Source organism: Rhododendron vialii, chromosome 5a, assembly GCF_030253575.1.
Source record: "Rhododendron vialii isolate Sample 1 chromosome 5a, ASM3025357v1".
In the NCBI taxonomy this organism is placed as follows: domain Eukaryota; kingdom Viridiplantae; phylum Streptophyta; class Magnoliopsida; order Ericales; family Ericaceae; genus Rhododendron; species Rhododendron vialii.
In genome coordinates, this window is record NC_080561.1 from 32,695,470 (window position 1) to 32,720,528 (window position 25,059).

The 25,059-nt window shown below is 37.9% G+C and overlaps 3 protein-coding genes across 4 annotated transcripts in view; all 3 read right to left on the reverse strand.

The window, feature by feature from the left end:
• Nucleotides 1–2,555: 2,555 nt before the first annotated feature.
• On the reverse strand, nucleotides 2,556–6,960 carry LOC131327217 (disease resistance protein RPV1-like). 2 transcript variants are annotated; one of them, XR_009200236.1, is made up of 5 exons: nucleotides 6,203–6,960; nucleotides 4,926–6,027; nucleotides 4,367–4,804; nucleotides 3,521–4,276; nucleotides 3,095–3,215 (listed from the first exon to the last, which is right to left on the reverse strand). XR_009200236.1 is itself a non-coding variant. In XM_058360265.1 (4 exons), exons 1-4 carry the CDS (start codon nucleotides 6,727–6,729, stop codon nucleotides 4,148–4,150), a joined length of 2,196 nt encoding a protein of 731 aa, XP_058216248.1. In that variant the 5' UTR covers nucleotides 6,730–6,960; the 3' UTR covers nucleotides 2,556–4,147. The 2 variants fall into 2 exon arrangements, 1 of the variants encoding a protein (XP_058216248.1); XM_058360265.1 differs by having other exon boundaries at nucleotides 2,556–4,276.
• The window catches only part of LOC131327219 (disease resistance-like protein DSC1), a 41,840-nt gene continuing 19,336 nt past the window's right edge, over nucleotides 2,556–25,059 (reverse strand). Inside the window, exon 3 of the mRNA XM_058360266.1 lies at nucleotides 2,556–3,457. Within this exon, the coding sequence (XP_058216249.1) occupies nucleotides 2,744–3,457 (714 nt within the window). The 3' untranslated portion in view covers nucleotides 2,556–2,743. The remainder of the gene's footprint in view (nucleotides 3,458–25,059) is intronic.
• Nucleotides 18,901–24,826, reverse strand: LOC131327216 (disease resistance protein RPV1-like). The gene is made up of 6 exons (XM_058360264.1): nucleotides 24,691–24,826; nucleotides 22,741–23,686; nucleotides 21,438–22,539; nucleotides 20,869–21,306; nucleotides 19,877–20,779; nucleotides 18,901–19,792 (listed from the first exon to the last, which is right to left on the reverse strand). The coding sequence occupies exons 2-6, from the start codon at nucleotides 23,265–23,267 to the stop codon at nucleotides 19,151–19,153; spliced, it is 3,612 nt and encodes a 1,203-aa protein (XP_058216247.1). The 5' UTR covers nucleotides 23,268–23,686; nucleotides 24,691–24,826; the 3' UTR covers nucleotides 18,901–19,150.

A 25,059-nucleotide genomic window follows, 5' to 3' on the forward strand; every position in this document is an offset into this window, starting at 1 on the left:
AAAGGAAGAAACAACCTCTAAACCCAGAAAATAGCTAAGAGTTCCCAAATCTTTCATGACAAACTTTTGACTACGTTGCTGAATCAAGGTATGAATATAAGATGTATCATTGCCAGTGATCACTATGTCATCCACATAAATCAACACTAGAGTAATATGAGGTCCTTTGATCAAAATGAACAGAGAAGTGTCCGATTTACTAGAAGAAAAACCAAGTTCAATAAGATAAGCCAAAACATTGCATACCATGCACGTGGAGCCTGTGATCTTAAACCAAAAAGAGCTTTGGAAAGCTTACAAACATAATCAGGATGTGCTAAATCTTTGTAGCCAAGTGGTTGTTTCATATAAACATCCTCCGAAATTACTCCATGTAAAAATGCATTAGAAACATCCAACTGTCTAAGGGACCAGCTATGGTGGACAGCAAGACTAAGGATAACCCTCAGAGTAGGCTGTTAATCACAGGGCTAAAGGTCTCAGTAAAATCCATACCTTGTGCTTGTTGATTTTCATTAGCCACAAGTCTGGCTTTGAACCAAGCAACTGTGCCATCTGAATGCTTTTTGATTTTGTAAATCCATTGGCAACCTATAACATGACCATGCAAAGGAGGTGGAACTAAAACCCATGTCCCTTGCTTAACTAATGCATCATACTCTTCTGCCATGGCCTTTTGCCACACATAATGAGAAATGGCTTCAAAGAAGTGTTTGGGTTCTGTGGATGGAAAAGAAGAAGAAACAGAAGTACAAGCAAGGTAAAAGGATGCTTAGGTTTAAAAATACCATCTTTTGACCTTGTTCTCATGGTATGAGTAGGAACAATAGGAGTAGCTGTAGAATTAGGAATAGTTGTGGAAGAAGAAGGAAAAGACACTGGAATGTCAGATGAAGGAGCAGCTATAGGCATGTGCGAAACAACTGGAAAAGAAGGACTAATACAGTCAGAGACGAGGAATAGTAAAAGGAGCAGAAGTTATGCACTGAAGAATTAGGAGGTATGGAAACAGAAACAGGTTGAACAAACTCAAAAGCAGGAGGAATGGAAGGAGAAACAGTTACAGTAAACTCATGAAAAGAAGTAAGAGGTACAGTAAAAGAAGATAAACTATCATCAAAGACTATAGTAGGATTAGAAGAAGAAAGAGAAGAATAAGGAAACTGATTTTCAACAAACTTAACATGTCTAGAAATATAGACTTTATTTGTAATAGGATCAAAATACCTATACCCTTTTGAGGTAGAACAATACCCCAGAAAAACACAAGTAGTGGATTTGGGAATCAATTTGCGAGTATGATATGGTTTGAGCCAAGGAAAACAAGCACATCCAAAAGGTTTGAGAGAAAGATAATCAGGTTGTGTGTGAAACAATAGAACATAAGGAGAACTTGAAAATTTAATGAAGAGTGAGGAAGTCTATTGCTAAGTATACAGTAGTAACTTGTTCTTCTAACCAAAGCTGAGTGGGCATACCTGCTTGATCAAGCAAAGTAAGAGTAGTGTCCATCAAATGCCTATGCTTCCTCTCAACTACACCATTCTGTTCAAGAGTGTGAAAACATGAAGTTTGATGCACAATACCACTATTGAGAAACAGACTAAGCAAAAAATTATTCACAAACTCTTTACCATTATCTGACCTCAATGTTTTGACACTAGTATGAAAATGGTTTTGAACATAAGCCTTGAATTGAGCAATAGTAGTTTTCACTTCAGACTTATAGAATAGAGGAAACAACCACGAATATCTTGTGCAGTCATCAATTATAAGAAGATAGTATCTATAGCCTTTGATAGAAGGAATGGGAGCAGGTCCCCACACATCCATGTGAAGCAAGTCAAAAGGTTTAGCAGATTTTGTGACAGACAAAGAAAAGGCCAATTTATGGCTCTTGACTTTATTACAACTAAAACACTGAATTTCATAAGGTTTGGAAACAGGAAGACTAAACTGCTACACAAGAGACTTAGTTCTATAGCCCAACTCATAGCATTTTCCCTCGCTTACACGTTAAGGCGAGGTGGCTCCAAGAGTTAGATTGCAAGGAGAATCGAACTTGACACCTTAATGGGATTACTACTTTTTATTTTGATTGGCTAGGAGGATTAATATTTTAAGTTACCCAAATCAAAAGAAAAATAGTTTCTTATTTTATTGAAGCCCAGTTTTGCGTTTTGCAAAAGGGCAAACATACTAGTTTTCTATCTTGTAAAAAAACGGATCAAACAACCAAATTTAAGTTGGTGTGATATCGGCTTCGATTCATAAACGGATCGGATTCGGATAAATCTAAACCAGTCAGTTAAGTTTCGGATTCTTTATTCAGATTATTAGATCAAATTTCAGCAGTTGGATTCAGATTTTCTCAAATCAAATCTGTTCTACTTTGGGCACAAGCCCTTCTCCACTCTCCCACCGCACATTGTTGTGAGATTCATACACTTAGGTTTGCATCCCGCACCAAATGAGGCGATGGAGGACCTGAGGCTCCAAGTCGCTACGCGCACCAAATTTTTGCTAGAAATCTTGACAGCAATCAAGTCAGCTAATTTGTTTTGGTAGAACGCAAAAGTAAATTCGATCACATTCCCCCAAAATGGTACTACTAAATTTGTAGTATCATGAAATCTTCAGTATCATATACATTACACAAGAGCAAATGAGATGTAAAATATACTTTTTCCAGATTAACTACGAAATATCGATCGTTGATACAAGCTGTTAGAAGCTTAATAAATCAACGCCCAAGGTCTTGAGAAACATAAAATGACCTCCCCGCCATAAGTGCTGAAGCCCAACAATATTGCAAATCAGAATCATAATTAGGACTGACAGGGATCCAAGGTGGAGGGTACAGATTCTCACAATACTCGCAAAGACTAGAATCATTGCCGAGTTGGTGCAATATTGAGGTCGGCTGATGTGCAGAAACATTTCCTGGAACGATATTTCCAAATTGATAGACTTGATTGGATCCTTTATCTTCATAGGCTGATTGGGAGCTCATCTCTTCTTGTTCCTCCTTGTACAAAAGGTGGACTCCAACCTCCTTTACTTGCACAAATCCACCTCCAGACACTGAAATATTGACTTCATCGCTGATGTCCAGATGATTTTCAAACTTCCAATAACTTAGCCACATCGTATCTTCACCATCTTCTGCAGTTCCAAAGACTTGTGGGCAATGGCTCCAAATCAAGCCCTTTGTCCTATTACTAATGACAGTATGTGGTTCATGATGTTTTGGGTCAGTCATGAAAGGAAGTAGTTTATAGTCTATTGGATCACCAGAGTGCTCATAAACTGAACACACGTTCAAGCCTCGTATCCTCGAATCAAGATATGAAGGCACAATGAAATCAATTGAAGATCCTAGATTCTTAAAATTGAACCAGGGTGGAACCTTGTTGCCAGGAATATAAGCGTAGATTATATGTGTTTCATAACATACCTGTGTCACAAAAGAAAATCTAAGCATCACAGACAGAGAGAGAGAGAGAGAGAGAGAGAGCACCTGGGGGGGAGACACTCTTTGTTGTATGCCAAACCATGACATTAGCTTTACAGTTAGGTTTCCCATGGATTGCAAGTTCGACAAGCCCAGATTGTTAATGATCTCAGCTTCAACATTTCCTATGGATTCTAATTTGAATAAACCCAGAGTCTCTGGATGGTTGCATGCGTCCAAATGACAAGTGGTTGTTGGACAGTGCGAGATTTGAAAGGTTAGTTCCTCCAGCAATCTATTCTCTCTGAAATCAAAATAATGTAGTTGCGGGACATCATAAAGTTTGCGGAGCCTTGGGCAAGAATGTATTGCCAAATTCTCAAGCTTAGCAAGACCTCTGACGAAATCTGGGAGGCTAAAAAATTGATTAGATGACAGATTTAGTTCCTTCAGTGAGCATAGATTGCTAAGGTCTCTTGGGAAATCATCATCCGAAAGATTACATTCCGCAAGACTTAATTTTACCAAGGACCGTGGTAAAGATCGAAGGCCACGAAATCTCCGGACTTTCTCTTGGCTTCAACCGCCAAGGCCAGATGAAAGATTGCACTGCGTTCACCCAGCCATTGGTAGGGACAGATTGATATAAACCAATTCCATCTGCCCTAAGCACATTGAGAGACTCCATATTTCTCATGTTTGTCGACAATCTGTACAACTTTTAAGCACCAGTCTCTCAAGATTGGGGAGTTCTGAAACGTCGGGAGTTTTGGCAAGGCTATATGAATGACTTAGATTGAGGACTTTTAAAAACCGTATATACTGCAAAAGAAGGGGGGAAAAGTGGGTATCAGAGCCTTCAATTCTTCTTTCCAAAGAAACTTGAAAACAAAGAAAAAGGTAGTAACATACCTTGGTTCCTTCCCATACATTTTTTAAGCGGCTATATTGCATGTCAAGAGCAACCAGGCTCTCCAAAGGGAAATCACCAGGTATGGACTTAAGTGGGAATCCACGCCAGCATAACCATCTTAGTCCTTTGGGAAACTTTTTATAGGGCCCACTAATATGTACATGATTGAGCTGCAGAAGTTTTAGTTTGTTCATCCCTGCAAATGCGTCAGCTTCCAAAGCCACTAGATTTGAATTTTCTAGAATCGTGGGTTCGAGATGAGAGGAGAAGATACTAAAACAATATCTTTCAAGCGAACCTCCCAAATTTGACAATAAGGGCTTCCCAAGGAACTCTTCATAGCTACGTTTTCTATTGTCACCAAAAATCGTACAATCATATGCTTCCTCTTTCAACAGACACATATCGAGTTTGAGGCCTTCTATTTCGCTTGTGCCCTAACACATGAATGAGAAAAAAAAGGGAAAGTGAGCATAGGTAGCATGAACAAGGATTAGTGAACAACATCCCTACGCAAATTCATACAAAAATACATAAAGAGCAAAGTATAATTCTTACACTGTTTTCTCTCAAAACATTCAATGCTTCCTTATGATTCCAGAGGATGCTACGTTTGCCAGGATCCTTTGGTGACTCTTGACGAACAATTTCTCTTCCCATTTGTTGAAGCAAATGATGAATTACCAGTGTATTACTTTTATCAAACGATATCAGACATCTGTCCACAAGGTTTTGAAGCCCAACCACTGTGTAGAATTCACATCCGTCTAAGATTGTAACTGTAGAATCCTTATCACTTCCAACAAAAAAGCATGCAAGATTGAGGAATAGATGCTTGTCGTGGTCATCTTGTAAAGAGTCATAGCTTATTCGGAGTTTTTCAAGTATTTGACTATTGGGAATCGCTTTCAATTTTTCCAACTGACTTTTCCATACGTTTAAGCAATTCCCTGATAGAGAAGAACCTAGAACTTTGATTGCCAATGGAATCCCTCCACAGTAGCTTACCACCCTTTTTGAGAGCTCTTTATACCCATTGTTGGGACAACCTTTTCCAAAGGCATGCCAGCTAAAGAGCTCCAAGGATTCCCCGTCACTCAGATTTTCAAGCCTATGCACCTTATAGAATTCATAAGCCCCTAGCAACCGCTCACGCCTGGTGGTTATGATGATTTTACTTCCTGGAAAAAGCCAACCTCGCATTCCAAGTAGTGCATCTAATTGGTCACGTGTATCCACGTCATCAAGAACTACAAAAACTTTTTTGCCACATATGGCATCTTTAATCATAGGAGTTCCTTCAGCAATATTATTGAGTTCCACTTTCCTTGTCTTACAGATGTCTGTAAGAAACTGTATTTGCAAACAAAGCAAACCATCTTGGTGTTGTGAAATTTCTCTAACATTTGCTATAAAACTGCTACGTTCAAATCTAGAGAAGTTCAAATTGTACAGAAATGTTGCAGCAGTTGTCTTGCCTATTCCACCCATTCCACAAATTGCCACTAACCCAACATTACTTAGCCCATCTTCTAACCAAAGCTGAATGTTTTTTACTCGTGAATGCATTCCAACCAAGTTGGGGGCAATGTGCAATGAAGTGCGACTTAGCTTGTCTCCAACCACTTTTATAATTTTCTTGATAAATCTTGCCTCATGTCTGAAAATTGCGATAAAGATGAGACAGAAAAAACAATAAGGACACATGACAGAATAGCACAAACCAAGAATTCAACATTTCAAAGCAATAACTATAAAAATTAGCACGTTATTGGCAATACTACAATAATCTGATGAGTATGAGCCGAAAAGTGACACGAGTACGAGAAAATTACCCATCAACTTGATTTTGTAAATTCATCCCGGCCACATCTGCAACTTCTCTAAGCGCAGCCCTCCATGTTCCTAGCTTTTCCTTCAATTTCTCTTTCACTAGTTCACCTGTTTCTGATTCCAGCTTCTCTTCATGCCTCGTAAATGCTTCTTTGAAACTGCCGATTTGCTTCCTCACTTCAGACGGATCCACATCATAGAAGACTGGTAGAACTATGTGTCCAAGAGTCCTGCGTTTGAGGATCATCACAAGCTCTTCAAGGCACCAAGTTGACGAGGCATAGTTCTTCGAGAAGACTATTATTGAAATCCTGGACTCTTGAATTGCTTTCTCGAGTTCAGACTTGATATCTTCTCCTTTTTCTATGCCATCACCGTCTCTGAAGGTGCGAAATCCGGCTTGGTCCAAAGCTGTGTAGAGATGATCAGTGAAAGTTTTGCGAGTGTCCTCGCCCCTGAAGCTCAAGAACACACGGTAGCTACATGGAGAAGCCGAAGAAGAGGCTTCTTGGGATTTTGTAGCAGACATCGAAAAAACCACAAGAAAAAGACTATGTATACATAGAGATATCTACATACAGAGCCCGTTGGAGGTGTCGTGGACTGTGTACCGGCCAAGATTGAGGTCGCCGGAGCTTTCGATGAAGAGATCGCCTGGATTAAATCGCCACTTCAAACCCAGAGAGTGAAATCGATTCTTGCTTAAAATCGAAGAGGTCCTACAATAAAGAAAAAGGCTACAGAGAAGACCGAAGAGGAGACTTTGAAAAGGAAAATTCCATTCGCACCCCTCAAATTTTTCTATATTCTCACTATTAACATAAAATCCCAAACTAACGCTGCCACCTCCAGATAAAAAAAAATCTAGCTGTTACCTCTCAGTGGCGGACATAGAAATTCTAGGAGCGTTCACCAACAACGTAATCTATAAAAGATATCAATTTTTTTCATACCAACCAAATGATGGCATTTATTTAGACATAAGTTTCAAAATCATACAAATAGAAATAAATTAGTAGACGCAGAAGTTTTTCCAAAATATCTGAAATACTAAGAATAGAATATTATAATGGGACGGATGGAGAATATTCTGAATCTCTCTCGTATGTTTGTTTCAAAATTGTAGATGACATAATTATGAAAGCATGGTAGACCATAAGTTTTGGAGTTTGTTTTTATTACAAAATGAAGTGTCAAAATCATTTTATTATTTCCTAAATCACTCCCAATTTCAACAGGGCCCTGGACGGATGTTGAGTGCACCTAGTAATTTGATAATGGAAAATAATTCAAACTCGTTTGGAACATGACCAACCTAAACTACCTTTTGGGTCCAAATCAAACTAGGTAAAGCTAGGGTTTTTCCCCACCTCTGCAAAAATTGTGCAAGATATAATCGGAAACCTGTAGTAATAACAAGCTTTTGCCAATTGGCATTGTACCTAGATTGAAAACGTTGGGCACCATTTGTCAAATGCATCAACATTGAACTGTTGATTAATTCCGTTACGCGTGATAAGAGATGCTATCCCACGTATGATGTGATCGATCGTATTATCCGCAACAATGAAGAATAGTATACTCTACTTTCAATTGAAGACCTTAATTTTAGCGCACTTTTCTCAACCAACATGCTTTTTCTTAGTGTTTCGGTTTAGGACAGTTCTAGTATGTGCTGCACTCACTAAAAACTGTCCCTCAAAAAAGTTTCTAAATCCTTTAGTTATAGACAAATGAGTTTTTTGAAAACAGTAATATAACCTAATTCTGAAAAAATATAAAATAATAAATTTGGTACTTTTTTTTTTTGGAAGGCAATAAATTTGGTACTTTAGAACCATAGAAAGGACAAGGTCAACTAGGACTTTATAATGAGGCTTCGTCCTGTGAATGTCTATTTGTAGCCCACCCCATCTTATCGTCCCATGTTCCATTTTTCTGTAAGAAATACAGGCCTTTTGTCATGGTCCGGACCACAAAACCACTTGTCAAAAGTCTCTTTCATGGACCACTAAACAACTTAGGCTCTTTTATTCTCTTTGTGACAGCCCAGTTTACCCGAAGATGATAAGGTGAATAAAAATTGGAGTCACCCGAACAGAACGTTTCACTGTAAAAATCTCACAGTAAACTCCAATTATACACCGAAGATATGGAAAGCGATTTATAGGTGCTTCCAAAAAATTTAAAATACCTAGACATATTTGAGTATTCACCACTGATTTTTTCATTAAGATACTACAAAAGTCCTAATTTTGTTTCCAGGGAAAGGAAACCTATTTTATTTAACATAAAAAAGTTAAAAGAATTCAGCGAACCGAGCGGCAAAACTCGTTTAATTTGCAAAAGGACTCAATTCCCTACAAGTGCAATTTTTTTTTCATATTTCCTAACTTAATAAAATGACTCCGTCCCTACCGGTGCAATTTGTGACTCCCGTACCGTATCTCTCCTCATTGATCCAAACTGTTAATATAATAGGGCTCTTCGAATAAAATGTGAAAGCAAGAACGAACGTTGATCAGGGAAAACTTTTAGGTATACTGGAGATATCAAGTCCCATGGTATCCCTTTCGGTCCGTTTCTTATTTTTCAGCTATTTTTCAATCACGTTTGGATGATCAGCTCTGTTCATTTTGTAGAGCTTGGCGAAAACCTTAATCTTTCAAAAGTTGTGATCATCGGACTTTATTTGATACATGATCGGCACACTCGAAAAATCACAAAAAAACTAAAACTGAGTTTTGATTTAGTGTTTTCGGACTCAGTTTTGGTTTCTTTAATTTTCACGTGTGCCGATCATGTATCAAATAAAGTCCGATGAACACAATTTTTGGAATGGTTATGGTCCTCGCCAAACTCTACAAAATGAACGGAGCTGATCATCCGAATGTGATCAAAAAATGACCGAAAAATGAGAAACAGACCGGAAGGGATACCATGGGGCTTGGTATCCCCGGTATACCTAAAAGTTTCTTCGTTGATAAGACTTTTTGAACCACTTCATTGAAGTACTTTTATTCGGGAAAATACATGGTCTAAGCATTTTCCGCAAAAACAAAATGTTCTTATCAAGTTGTTATATGAGTCCGATCATCTTGAATTTTTGCGTGGATAAATTATTTGACAATCTCTACGTTATAAATGGCTTGGATCCTTGAGAAAAGATCCAAATATGCGTAAACCATACTTTACGGTCCTAAATCAAACAAAAGAGAAACTCGGTAAAAAACACAATATGGAATTGAGTTCTTTTCCAGTCCACAACCTCAAAAGTCTTTTATACCTACGTATAAGTCCTGATCTCCCTAGGAACATTGTTTGGGCATCCAATTCCCGAATCGGGGAATGGAATATATTGTGCAGTGATGTGCGCAGCACTGTGCTACGCACCTGCGAGCCGTCGGATTATGCATCCGACGGCTCGGATCTCATCTTGGCAATGAACGGCTCTCGATCATTAATGGTCGAGATGAGATGAGATCTGCATAGTGCCAACCCGAAGTCCCCAATTCCCTCACCTTCCTCAGGAACATTCTTTGGGCATCCAATTCCCTCACCTTCTTTGGGCATCCAATTCCCTCACCTAACGGAAAGGAGAGCTCCTAATTAAGGTCTATCGGCTAAAGGGATGAATACGGAGAAAAAAGAGAGAGAAAAATAATTAATTTGAAAATTACATCATTATTGTTCTCAACCCATTCGTGGGGTTTTGCTTCATGCACGTTTCACATTGCCAGGGTAAGTTGGGAATGAGTGGGGATCCTCTCATGTAACCCTCATGTGATGCCAAAAGGAAATCTGTCACGTTTCTACTTTGCAATCTGAGCTATTTATTTTGTGGTTCTTAATGTTCATTTTTCTCACTATTAAATAGGTCCTCTATTGTCAAACTATTTACAGCCACCTCCAACAGATTTTCCAAGTTTTATTCATACTTTTGTTCTTTTTTTTGTTATTCTCGTCAAGATAAATAAATAATTTGCAGAATTTAACGGAAAACTAACCCAAGCGAATTTTCCAGAATAGATACAAAAAACAATCCACTTGTGACTTGTGAGAGGTGGATTATTATCCAGAATTTTGAATATAGACATATAAATTTTGAATAGAGCAAATCACCTCTCAGTTTGCAAAAACTTGTCATTACTCCAAAGTACACAATTTCTTTTTTATAATGGGAGCACTGAATAATTTGTCCAGAGAAACGTGTTAGCGGATGTAACCTATTGGCCTTCTAAGAAATCAATGGTTTAGATTTTTCATTTTTGTATATGCTAGTACAATTTGGAAGCATGATGCTCCCAAATCACTTGAGAGCATCCTAGCCGGAGTAAAGAGAGAGAGAAAAATAATTAAAAAAGGATTTGAGGCTGGGGGAGGCCAATTTTGTGTATTTGCCTAGCTATTTTGGCTAAAATGACATTTTACCTAAGCTTGAGCGCATGCTCTGAAGTTTGAGTTGTATTGCGGTGTGTTCTGGGTGGATTGGTGACTGTATTTCTGGAAATTCGGGTATTTGGGTTGGGGAGAGGATGGGGGATGGGGGGTCTAGGTAAGACCTGGTGGAGTCCCTTTGAGACCCACGACTTTGTTTGGTTTAGATTTTAAGGGATATTGTTAATTCTGGTGTTACAATGTAATTTGTGTGCAGTAATTTGTCTCGTTGGTTGAGCTTCCCTCCTTCTGTCGGCAGGGCTTGGTTTCGAGTAGTGCAAGTGGCATGGGCTTAATGTTCAGTACAATTAGGTAAATGTAGCTATGAGCTTTGGTCTTACTTAAGGGTTTGCTTTTATGTATTTGCAGGAAGCTCAAAGAGCAAGAGAGGAAGGTACGTGAGAGGAGGAGAAAGGAGAGGGGTTATGATCGAAGGTACAGAGATCGGGAGCGTTATAAAAACAGATATAGAAGGGTACGTATCTCCTACTATCGCTAACTATAACTCAACTCGAGCCGAGTTGGAGCTGACCTATATTTTGCCGAGCTTGAACACTTAAGAACTATAGCCTGTCTCAGTGCTAGATCGTGTCACCGACCAAAGATTACCCGCAATAATGTGGAATAGGACCCACCAACTTTTCTCCAGCCTAAGTGACCAAGTGATTTCCACTCTCCCGTTTGGTGCTTACCCATTGGTCAATGACACCATATGGAATTGCCTAGTGGTGTCACCATTGCCCACGATAACTGGTCTTGGGATAGAGATCGTCTTTGGATTGTGTGAAATTTTCCCTTCTATGCTTAGAACTTAGAAGTTCTTTTTCCCTCGTGCTTTTCCCCTGGGATTCACACCTTTTTCGAAGTAAATAATTGCTTCTTGGAAGATCTTGGGCAAGGGTCTGAACCATTAAGTTTATCAAGAATATTTATTAGTTACTCATTCCATCCCAAATTGTTGGTTTTGAGTTTGTCCCAACTTCTTAACCCGTGTTTTAAAGTCCAAGTAAAAGTTGTTAGTTTTCCAAAACTGTCCTTCGCAAATGGCATTTTTTGTGTATTACAAATGGGAACAAAGGCGCGACGATTGAAATTAATGCCTTTCTAGTTCAATTTGAACATGAGTGCAATTATTATGTCCTACTTCAAAAGTTGAAATTCTTAAAAAATGACCCACATTGTGGGATGGTGCAAGTATTTATCTGAGCAAGGCAGTGTGTGGGCATTTTTCATTGGGCAAATTTTCATAGTCGTCCCTCTAGTTTTAATTGCTACTACATAAACCCTATAGTTTGTTTTACATTTCAAATTGGTAAAATCATATTAATGAAACTAACAGAAAAATATAATTAAAAAATTTAGTACTTCAATTTTCAATCCGGTTGAACCGGTGAGGAGATCTTATTTTTTTGATCATTTTATCCTGGATGGTTGTGGTGAATTTTTGGCTCTAAGGTCTTTCAACGAGCACCTGAAGACTCTTTATTTAGTTTCAGAGCTCTCTTAGGGTGCTCATTGAAAGGTCTTAGAGCCAAAAATCTATTATGACTATTTAAGATAAAATAATCAGAAAAATAAGAAATTTGCATCGGTTCAAACGGATTAAAAATTGGAACACTTATTTTTTTACACCATTTACATATTAAAAAATATAGTTAAAAAATTAAGTGTTCCAATTTTTATTATGTTTCAACCGGTGCGAAAATCTTATTTTTCTGATCATTTTATCTTAAATGGTCAAATTACAAGTTTCTGTTGGCATTGGAAATGCAATTGGAAATGGAAGTATAAGCAGGAAATAAATTTCACGTTTTTGTTGCCTTATTACAAATGCGAAAGTTTTAAGTGTTAAAAGCGATGAAATCCGGAAATGCTAAGGTTTTAAGTTTTAAGATTGTAATCTGGAAATTAAGGATTGAAGTCTGGTTTCAAACGACAGTAGCTTTTTCTAGTTTTTGAACTGATTAAAACGATGTAGTTTTGCCTTATGGTGTGGCGATTGGGCAAGAAATTAATGATTTTTTAAAAAAAATTTGTGGGGCTCATTACGGATCCTACAAAGATGCACTACAACAAAAAGGGGATTTTTGGGCACTTTTACAAAACAGTCTTATCAAGTAATTGACGAGGCATTCCCTTTCTAAGTGCCGCATTTGTATAACCTAATGGGGCATTCCAAGTTAACACCCATTTTTCCTCTTTATAGTTTTGAATGTCGATCTAATAGGGCAGTTTTGAGTGCCTCAAAAACTTGGCATAATAGGGCATTTTCCTACAAACATTAGACACGTCATATTCCTAAACTATAGCCAATGGTGACATGAAACTCAAGGTACATTTGGCGACAATAATTTTTTTTCTGGCGACAACTTTCATGTCACTGGAAATTTTATTTTGGGCAACACCTCTTAGTTTGCCACAAAAAGTCGTGAAATTTTGAATGGGCGGGTGATTTTCATTTAGGCGGTAGATTGAATTGCAAATGGGTGTCACCGAAAATGACCAAATCTAAAATAAGATCTTTCCACCAGTTCTAACAGATTAAAAGTTAAAGCACTTAATTTTTTTAAACTTTTATATATTAAAAATATGGTTAAATGGTTCAAATAGATTGAAAATTGGAGCATTTAATTTTTTCAGACTAGTTATATATTAAAAAATATGGGTAAAAAGTATGGAATGACGTCGTTTTGAGGGGGTTTTAACTTCAATATATTGGGAAGGTCCCGGACTCACAATTACTCACTACAACAAATCAGGGATTTTTTGACTAACTTTTGCGACCAACAAATCAGGAAAAGTTTCGTTGCAATCGGAACCATCTATCTACGATATAATATAGATTAGATTGTTCATATCAAGAATGAAGTTAATCGCATATCATTATAAGCATGATCAATAAATGCCATTTTGTTAATGAATTTGCGTCCCAATGAAGTGGCTTTCTAAACCCGATCGAGTCAAAAATTCACGTGAATGATTTAATGAACTAGTAGAACAAAATCAACGATCTCGATCGTCATGATTGTGTCACACTCGTGTGGCCACTGTACATTCAATTACATCACAAGACTTGGTTTATTATAAAGTAGGGTTTTCTAAATCGGATCAAGCTAAAATTTTACGTGAATGAGGTGATCAATAAGCACAACGAAATCAACAGTCTTGATCATCTTGATTGTGTCTTGGTTGTGTGGCTACCATACGTTCAACTACAGCACAAGACAAAGCTAATTATTAAATAAGTTGAACATATAGATTCTAAAGGTCATCGATGAGTCTATTATTATAACGATCGATCTGAACCGTTAGGATTTCACATTTTACCAATTTCATCAATGTCACCCAAATCAGAAATCATCGAATATCGAAAACACATGGTCGAATGATATTTAATATGTTTGAAGGAATTAAAGTCTGATATTGCATCACTTGAACATTGCCCGAGGTATTTTTTGCGATCAAAACGGTCTATCTTTTAAAAATGATAGAGTAGATCATTCATACCGAGAATCAAGTTTATTGAGCACCCATAACCACATCATTGGAATAGTTTATTTATGCAAAAAATGATTACACTCATTTATTTTTCTCTATAAAGGTGTTTCAATGAGGTAGTCGCATTTGTCTGATCAATTTAAACTTTTGAGTGGAGATTTAATTTGATGACTTCTACAAAATGAATGAATCAAATATATAATTGAGTAAAGAACAGGATGTGTCGAACTACATGCTGCAGTAGTTGGAGTGTAGAGCACCGTTTCACATGAAAAGCAACAGAGAGATTAACAGTAATTACGCCCAAGTTAAAAAAAAATTTCGAACAGTTTTCCCCACTAGATCCATCCCTCCTCTCTTGACAGAGATACTCCCCGCCCCTTTCTTCATCTCCCTCTATCTCGCTCCAACCGTCGGTCTCCACGGCAGGCAAGCAACAGATACAACTCGCAACACCTTGCGAAAGATACGACGAACAGGTATGTACCTCTATTCATGTATATAGGTATTGTATATATCTACGTGTATAGATATAGATATACATATGGGTATACAACCCCCAATTTGTAAACCCTAAATTGTTTTACCAGGGAACTAAACCCAGTTCGTGAACCCTAGTTTTTTTTCCTCCAGATCCAAATTTCGTTAATCATTTGTGGTCACTAACTAGTATGTATGAATCTTTGTATGTGGCGTGGATTTTGGCATGTGCGTGTTCGTGTTTTATAATTTTCACAGAGAAGATTTAGTATTCTCGATCCTTTTAGAGTGTTGAGGGTTATGCTTAAGTTCTTTTAATTGCGGCTCATAACATCGTCAATTGCGTTTCTTTTCAAGTTTTGGGTCCCTTTAATGGATTGAAATTTGTGTGTTTGTATCTCTGTATAGGGGTTGATGTTATACAGGTAATTAGGTCTACTGACTCTACTTCGCTGTTTTGACGTTGTAAGTGACTTCAATATTGGTTCTATGAATCTGGTCTCCTAATCAGTCCCTTTTCCTTGTATTAGGCGAACAAAATTTTGATGGAGAAGATTGAGGATGATCGATTCTTAGACCTTGTGAGTGTGAAAACTGCAGTTCGATTTGCATGCAAGGAGCCTTACAGGTAACAACATGAACATCATTTTTTTATCATGATTTCAGTGGTGATGCTGTGTAGCTCACTACTACTTTTTTTTTTGATAAGTCACTACTTGTTCAGATTGCAAGATAACTTGCTTGTTCTTTTAAATTTCTCTTTACAAATACGATCCCCAACCAGTTCTGGGCTCTTTTATTGTTGCTTCTGTTGAATGGATGCACATACTTCTTTCCATTTCCAGGTACTGTCATACTACATAGAGGTCTTGCCATATCATCTGACTGTCCTATTCCCCTCTAAACTACTTACACATTAATATATAGATGTGTATCTCTATTCTCATAAATTACTGGGTCCCTGTTGACTTCGATGCCTAGGTGAGCTCATTACATCGCATTTCATCCACATGTGTTGGAGTTGGAAATAAATGTTGCCATAGGTTAGAGTAGGGTCAATACTCAATACAGAGCAGAATAGTTGACCTTTCAATTATGTTTATGCTGTAGCCCAATGTTTGATATGTTAACTGATTGCATTTTTTGTTTGCAATTTTGTATAGGTAAGTTACAAAATGGAGTTACTTTTTGATAGTTAACCAAGCTGGAGTTGAAGACTTTTTGGTAGTTAACTTGAACACTTGTTTTGAAAGATTGGCCTCATTAGCCTACCCACACTCAACGGGTTGGATGTGAAAAACCGTCAATTCGGTAATGATTTATTTATGGATATATTACTTCATGTTTAACAAATATGTCTCTCTTGGACAAATGATCAATTCGGATTCGTTTATGGATTACGATGATCATTTTTTCCAGGATATCCAGGTCAACATACCTACTTGTACCAGCATAGACTTGCTGAGATTGAGTTTGGTATACTACAATAGTGTTAAAAGGGCATAGAATATGAAGATGTGACTGATTTTCTCGTTAGTTTTCCTGGTTTTTTATTCTTGGCAACAATAATAGAACTCCTTAAATTTCCTTTTTTCTGGATGAGCGAGTGTTTCTTATTGTATATCATTGTTTGTCAATTCAGGTAGCGAAGGATAAAGGTAGTGATTGCGGGGAGGATTAAGATGGTGATTGCGGCGTTATATTTTTAAGCTTCAGTTACTTGTAAATATGGTTGATAGAATATTTCCCTTTATCTTAGTCGTAACTTAGTTGGATTTGAAGGATCTTGTATTTATAACTTCGATTAAAGTATTTGTAAATGTTGATTGGCAATCGAATTTTATATGTTTAAGAGGTTCGTAATTTTGGATGGTTGGTGAGTAGTATGGGATTCAATTAGCTAGCTAGTAGATTTTTTTTTAAAAGAAAAACTTCTTTTGGGGGCAGTTAAAAGTGCCCTATTAAGAAATTTATGGAGGCAGTTCCAAGTGCATCATCAATCAAGCTATCGCAGCACCTTAAAATGTTGCCAGAGATGATTAACCATGGTTAAACATTAACGATGAACATGCTGTAGCAACACCGTAAAGTGCCTTAATACATATGCTTATGTGGCAGTTTTGTGTGCCTCTTCAAACACTTCTTGCGGCACTTAAAAATGCAGTGACAGAGATTTAGAGGCTCCATAACGTGCCCCATAAAAAGTGCCGCATTACATCTATAGCTGCATCAATACACACGGCACTAAAGGCATAGTGCCTCAATAGCTAAACTGCCCCAACAGGTCCCTTGTTGGGGCACTTTTGAATGCCTCAAAATGCCATTTTTGTTGTAGTGATGATTCAAACTGCAAGTTATTCTTGAATTATTTTTTTATGATTTCCGGAAAAAAATTAGCTCAATCCGATATCGGTAAAAGTTATTTCAGAATTCGTAGGCTATTTCCAAAATCGTAGGGTGCAATATGAATTTTGAAATAGCCCTTACCGATATCGAATTGAGCTCATTTTTTTCAGGAAACCCACAAGTATACATTTAAAGAATAACTTGCAGTTTGAATCATCTTATACTCCTATGCACTTGGACAAGGTTCGATTCCCGTAAGCACCCATCCCCCTCCCCAAATCTCCTAGGATAGAGTAGATTAGGTTTAACAAATGACCAAAAAAAAAAAATCATCTTTGTAAGACCCATAATGAGCCCCACAAAAATCTAAAATCTAATAACAGTTGCTAGCACAGTTTGTTTGCCTTACCTCCTCTCTCAGTGGATGCAAGGGCCGCGAGGGGCTTGGTTGGGGTTCAGAGCTATTGATAGCCTCTGAACCTTTGTTGACTAACATACTAACACCCGCTAATCCCTGCTAATATATAAAGTGTGGAAAACAAAAATACTGCTTGCATGCTCAAAACGACGTGGCTTTTTCTATGTAGTTTTTAAGAGATCAAACAATGTAGTTTTGCCTTATGGTGTGGCGTCCCTTTTTTGTCCTAAACGGCGTCGTTTTGGGCACTCGACAACACCTGCTTGGTAGTGTCCCCAAGTCCATTGGCTTATGCAGTTCTCTTATGCAGCTCCGCAATGTCCACGCACAATTATTCAGGACAATACTACACGGGTGACAAAATATTGGATACCAATATGAGACCTCTAAACAAATGGAGGAACATCTCAATTTCCTATAATTATCATAATATTTTTGCAATATTCGTTACTAGTTTAGTATCAAAATTACTGTTTTGGAATGTTTTTTATTTTATTTTAAAGATTTAGTACTTTGGAATTTTTTTAGGGGAGAGATAGAATATTGGAGAGAGAAAATTAAGAGAGAGATTTGAAAGATTAAGGGAGAGGAAGGGTAGTGTGGCTTTTTTTTTTTTGAATTTCTGATCAAAACATAATTTTTCAATTTCAACTTGGATGTAATCGGAAGACTAAGGGACATGACTAAAATTTAAGTTTTTTTTTTGTTTGTTTGTTGCTTTTTGGTAATGCAAGTTGCAGGGTGTCTCGGGTCAGCTTACACACATCTCGGATTAATTCTTATAGTCCATCTCACTACATTTTCCCTCGCTAACACATCAGGGTGAGGTGGCCCCAAGAGTTATATTGTAAGGAGAATCGAACTTGACAACTTAAGAGCATTAGTATTTTTTATTTTGATCGGCTAGGAGGATTAATATTTAAGTTACCCCAATAAAAAGAAATAGATTCGTATTTTATTGAAAGCCAGTTTTGCGTCTTGCAAAAGGAAAAAAATACTAGTTTTTTTTTAAATTATATCTTTGATAAAAAAAACGAATCAAACCAACAAATTTAAGTTGGTGGAATATCGGCTTCGATTCATAAACGATTCAGATAAATCTAAACCAGTCTTGTTAAGTTTCTGATTCTTTTTTCATATTATTGGATCAAATTTCAGTACCTGGATTCAGATTTTCTCAAATCAAATTCGGATTGTCGTGAGGTTGCATCCTGCAGCGAATGTGGTTGGGGGGACCTGGGGCTCCACATCCTGGTGCGCACCAAGTTAGCTAATTTGTTTTGGCAGAGCCATGTTTTGGTGAACGCCAAAGTAAATTCGATCACATTCCCACAAATTTGCACTAAATTTGTAGTATCATGAAATCTTCAGTATCATATACATTACACGAGCAAATGAGATGTAAAACATACTTTTTTCCAGATTAACTACTAAATATTGTGGGAAATACTACAATACACACCACTTATTTGGGTGTGTATCATATTCACTCCCAAAATGTTATGAATTATAGAGAAAATGTTACGAATCGTATTGCTAAAAAGTTACGAATCGTATAAAGGTTACGAAATACATCAAAATGTTATGAATCATAATGAAAATATTATGAATCGTACTGCTGAAATGTTATGAATTCTAGAATAAAAGTTACGAAACACACTAAAATGTTATGAATGAACCATAAAATAGGTGCATATGGTACACCCTTTTAAGAGGTGTGTATTGTAGACTTTCCCAAATATTGTTGATACAAACTGTTAAGTTTAATAAATCAACCCCCAAGGTCTTGAGAAACATAAAATGGTTTTGCCATCTTAAGTCTTGAAACCAGACATTCCACAGTATAATCATAATCGTAAGGAGCAGGGATCCAAGGTGGAGGGTACAGATGCTCACAATACTTGCAATCGTGATGATGGCCGAGTTGGTACAATTTTGTTTTCGGCTGATGTGAAGAAACATTTCCTGGAACGATATTTCCTAGTATTTTATCTTCATAGGCTAATTGGGAGCTCATCTCTTCTTGTTCCTGCTTGCAAATAAGGCGGACTCCAACCTCCTTTAATTTACCTCCGGACACTAAAATATTGACTTCATCTCCGCCTTCCAATTGATTTCCAAACTTCCAATAACTTAACCACATCATATCTTCACCATCTTCTGCAATTCCAAAGACATATGGGCGATGGCACCAAACCAAGCCCTTCGTCCTATTACTTATGACAGTATGTGCTTCATATTCTTGTGGATTCGAGTGCTCAAAAATTGAACACACATTCAAGCCTCGGATCCTCAAATTAAGATATGAAGGCACAATAAAATCAATTGAGGATCCTAGATTCATAAAACTGAAGCAGGTTGGAACTTTGCTACCAGGATTATAAGCGTAGATTATATATGGCTCATAACATACCTGTGTCACGAAAAGAAAATCTAAGCATCAGAGAGAGAGAGAGAGAGAGAGAGAGAGAGAGAGAGAGAGAGAGAGAGAGAGCACCTGGAGGGGAAACCCCAGTTGTTGCATGCCAAACCACATTCCCTCTACAGTTACGTTTCTCATGGATTGCAAGTTCGACAAGCCCAAATTGTTAACAATCTCAGCTTCAACGTTTTCTATGGATTCTAATTTGAATGAGCTCAAAGTCTCTAGATGGTTGCATGCGTCCGCATGACAAGTGGTTGTTGGATGGTGCGAGATTTCAACCGTTACTTCCCCCAGCAATCTATTAGCTCCACAACGCAAATAACGTAGTTGTAGGACCTCATCAAGTTTGCGCAGCCTTTGGCAATGACTTATATATAAGCACTCGAGGTTCGGAAGACCTTTGATGAAATCAGGGAGGCGACGAAAGCAATTAAACGATAGATCTAGTTTCGTCAGTGAGAATAGGTTTCTAAGGTCTCCAGGGAAATCACCCTCTAAAAGATTACAGTTCGCCAGACTTAATTCTACCAAGGAGGATGGTAAAGAAAGCCATGAAATCTTCGGACATTTTCTTGGATCCAACCGCCAAGACCAGATGAAAGATTGCACTGCGTTCACCTGCCCATTGGTAGGGAGAGATTGATTCAAAGCAATTCCATCTACCTTGAGCATAGTTAGAGACTCCATATTCCCCATGTTTGTCGGCAATCTGTCGAGATTTGAGCAACCGGAGATGACAAGTGTTTCCAAATGTTTTAGCATACAAATGCTTCTCGGAAGATTCCTCAAATTTTTACAGTCTTCCAAATTTAAGAAAACAAGTCTCTCAAGGTGTCCAATGGATTCATGAACCTCAACCAAACTTGTACAATTTTTAAGCGCCAGCCTCTCAAGATTGGGGAGTTCTAAAAAGTTGGGAGTTTTCACAAGGTTATATGAATGACTTAGATTGAGGATTTTTAACAACCATAGAAACTGCAAAAGAAAGGGGAAAAAAATGGGTATCATAGCCTTTAGGTCACTTTTCAAAGAAATTTTGAACGAAGAAAAATGTAGTAACATACCTTGGTTCCTTCCCAAACATTTTTTAAGCGGCTATATTGCATGTCAAGAGCAACCAAGCTCTCCAAAGGGAAATCACCAGATATGGACTCAAGTTGGAATCCCCGCCAGCACAACCATCTTAATCCTTTGGGAAACTTTTTATAGGACCCACTAATATGTACACCATTGAGCTGCAGAACTTTTAGTTTGTTCATCCTTGCAAATGCATCAGCTTCCAAAGCCACTCGATTTGAATTTTCTGAATCTGTGGGCTTGAGGTTAGAGGAGAAGATACTGAAACCATATCTTTTAAGGGAACCACCCAAATTTGACAATAAGGGCTTCCCAAGGTACTCTTCATAGCGACGTTTTCTATTATCACCAAAAACCGTACACGTATATCCTTCCTCTTTGAAAAGACACATATCGAGTTTGAGGCCTTCTATTTCGTTTGTGCCCTAACATAAGAATGAGAAAAAGAAAAAGAAAAAGAAAAGGAAGCTTAGGCAACTGGAACAATGATTAGTAAATCGAAAAATCCTACCCAAATTCATACAAAAATACATCAAGGGCAAAGAATAATTCTTACGGTGTTTTCTTTCAAAACATTAAATGCATCCTTATGATTCCAGAGGATGCTACGTTTGCCTGGCTCCTTTGGTGACTCTTGGCGAACAATTTCTCTTCCCATTTGTTGAAGCAAATGATGCATTACCAGTGTATTACTTTCATCAATCGATATTAGGCATCTATCCACGAGGTTTTGAATCCCAACCACTGTGTAAAATTCACAACTGTCTAAGATTGTAACTGTAGAATCCTTATCCCTTCCGACAAAAAAACAGGCAAGACGGAGGAATAGACGTTTGTCGTGGTCATCTTGTAAAGAGTCATAGCTTATTCGGAGTTTTTCAAGGATTTGACCGTCAGGAATTGCTTTCAATTTTTCTAATTGACTTTTCCATACGTTTAAGAATTTCCCTGACAAAGAAGAACCAAGAACTTCAATTGCTAATGGAAGCCCTCCACAGTAGCTTACCACCCTTTTTGAGACCTCTCCATATCCATTGTTAGGAGAACATTTTCCAAAGGCATGCCAGCTAAAGAGCTCCAAGGATTCCTCGTTACTTAGATTTTCAACCCTATGCACCTTATAGAACTCAAAAGCCCCTAGTAACTGCTCAAACCTAGTGGTTATGATGATTTTACTTCCTGAAAAAAGCCAATGTTGCATTCCAAGTAGTGCATCTAATTGTTCACGTTTATCCACATCATCAATAACTACAAAAACTTTTTTGCAAATTATGGCATCTTCAATCATAGCAGTTCCTTCAGAAATACTATTTAGTTTTACTTTCCTTGTCTTCAAAATGTCTGAAACAAACTTTCTTTGTAAACGAACTAAACCATCTTGTTGTCGTGAAGTTTCTCTTACATTCTCAAGAAAACTACTACCTTCGAATCTCGAGAAGTTCAAATTATACAGAAGTTTTGCAGTGGTTGTCTTGCCTATTCCACCCATTCCACAAATTGCAACTATGCCAACATTACTTGGCCCACCTTCTAGCCAAAGCTGAATGTTTTTGACCCGTGAATATATTCCAACCAAGTGGGGCGCAATGTTCAAGGTTGTGCATCTTAGCTTATCTCCAACCACTTTTATAATTTTCTGGATAAACCTTGCCTCGTGTCTGAAAAATGCGATGAAGATGAGACATAAAAAAACAAAAAGATTATATGATTGAATAGCACAAACCAAAAATTAAACATTTCACGAGAATAACTAACAAAAATGAGCACGTTATTGGCACTATTGCAAGAATGAGATGAGTATGAGGTGAAAAGCGATGCAAGTTATGCCCAGCTAAAGAAGCGAGTTACGAGGAAATTACCCATCAACTTGATTTTGTAAATTCATCCCGGCCACATCTGCAACTTCTCTAAGCGCAGCCCTCCATGTACCCACCTTATCCTTCAATTTCTCTTTCGCCAGTTCATTTGTTTCTGATTTGAGCTTCTCTTCATGCCTTGTAAATGCTTCTTCTAAACTGCCGCTTTGCTTCCTCACTTCAGACGGTTCCACGTCATAGAAGACAGGTAGAACGAAATGTCCAGAAGCCCTGCATTTAAGTATCATCACAAGCTCTTCGAGGCACCAAGTTGACGAGGCATAGTTCTTTGACAAGACAATTATCGAAATCCTCGACTCTCGAATAGCTTTCTCGAGTTCAGACTTGATATCTTCTCCTCTTTCTATGCCATCATCATCTCTAAAGGAGCGGAATCCGGCTTGGTCCAAAGCTGTGTAGAGGTGATCGGTGAAAGTCTTGCGAGTGTCCTCGCCCCTGAAGCTCAAGAATACATGATAACTACATGGAGAAGCCGCAGAAGTGGCTTCTTGGGATTTCATTGGAGACATTGAACAAAGCCCAGGAAAAGACTAAGGAGTCAAGCACCAAGAGATCACTGCTATCTGTCAAGACTCCAAACGCAATCCAATTTGTATTTAAGAAGAGAGATGCCAGCTTAACCAACGAGAGTCAACTGAAATCTACTCATGAAAAGCTCTAGGACTGGAAGAACAGCATTCTCTAAAGATAAATTTATGGATTTTCCGCCAGGCTAGAAGCAACTAAACACAAATGGAACCAGTAATTCCGCAGTCGTTGCATCTACTGGGACGTCTGGCACTCGTCATTAGTATTAAGTTTCTCATCCTTGGAACAAATTGAACCCTGGGGAAAAGAACTCAAGAAATCTCTGACAGAGCCTGCAACATCAAGGAAAATGTGGTCCAACTCTGTACAAGATGCTTGAAAGATCCTCTGCTTCCTCTCCCTCCATGTTGCAAAAGAAAAAACCAATCAATAGCCAAACCATTTTATATGGCACACAATTCACTAAGTTCGTCACCATAAGTTATCTGTTTTTCCGGATAGAGGAGGAATAGGGGCATTCTAAAAACAAGTGGTCATCTACTTTCATACCCCAGTTTTGAAGTTTATCAGTAGTACTCAGTCGATTCTGAATACGTACCATTCCCATCAACAAAAATCATGGTTCATATCCATCAAGGGAAAAAAAAAAAAACCCATTTTCTGCAACAAAAACAAAACAGAAAAAAGCCCCATGGGCTGTGATTTTTTAAGACCATCTTCCAAACTTCCCACCTGTTAAGAGAAATCAAAACGGATGACTACAACGTTGAACCAGATAGCAAGTTAATCCCTTGGTTTAAATCAGGCGTTCTATTCCCTTCTTTTTTTAGCCCGACGATCGGATGTTAGAGGTTAGTTGTTAGCGATTGCAACGGGGGTTGAGCACCTCCTCCTTGAGGACTCGAAAACAAAACCTTGCGCTTATGGGAGAGAGAGCAGCAAACCAACCACACTAGGTGTGGTGTTCAGGCGTTCTATTTCACAAAGGTTATGCCTTGTTCTTTATGCTTTTCAAAAAGCATTTTTCAAAAAATACCCCCTAAATTCTCCCTACTTTTGACATTTCTCTCTCTACTTCTTTCCACTTATTACCCTTACTATTTTTCAAAAAATATTTTCAAATCCAAATCCAAATACAGCATAAATATCCTAAGAACCCAAATTCCAAGCATTAAAGGTGAGTATCATTATTAAATCAGCAGAATGCCATAGAAATTATTGGAAAATTGAGAAAATATTAACTATTAGGAGTTTATTTATTAGTCTATCCATCATTCTCAATTACAAAACAAAAAACAAAAAGCCCTAAAATGAGATTTGGGGGTTTTCCAAGAGATGATAACTACTGGGAGACATTGTTTGGCATTTTGTTTTCTTGAAGAGTGAAGTAGTTTCTAAACTCACCTTATGAGTTAGACTCTGAGGTTAGAGTCGTTCGTTGATAGCAGAAGCCATGAATGGAGTGGACGTGAAAATAGAGAGAGAGAAGCTTGTGTGGAAGGTGAGGTGAGAGAGAACGAAGAGGGACGCAAAAAGTCTAGATAGAGTGAGAAATTTTTATATCTCATGTGGTACCCGCTCTGCACATTCGGGCCATCAAAATTACATTTTTGAACGGCTCGGATTGAAACCCGCTCTCTCCTCTCACTCCTACACTTTCTCTCTTCAAAGCCGAGCCGTCCAAAATACAATGGACGACTCGGATGCGCTGAGCGGCAACACGTGTTACCCACCTGAATTTTTTTTCAAACGGAGAGCGTGTAGAGTAGTGGA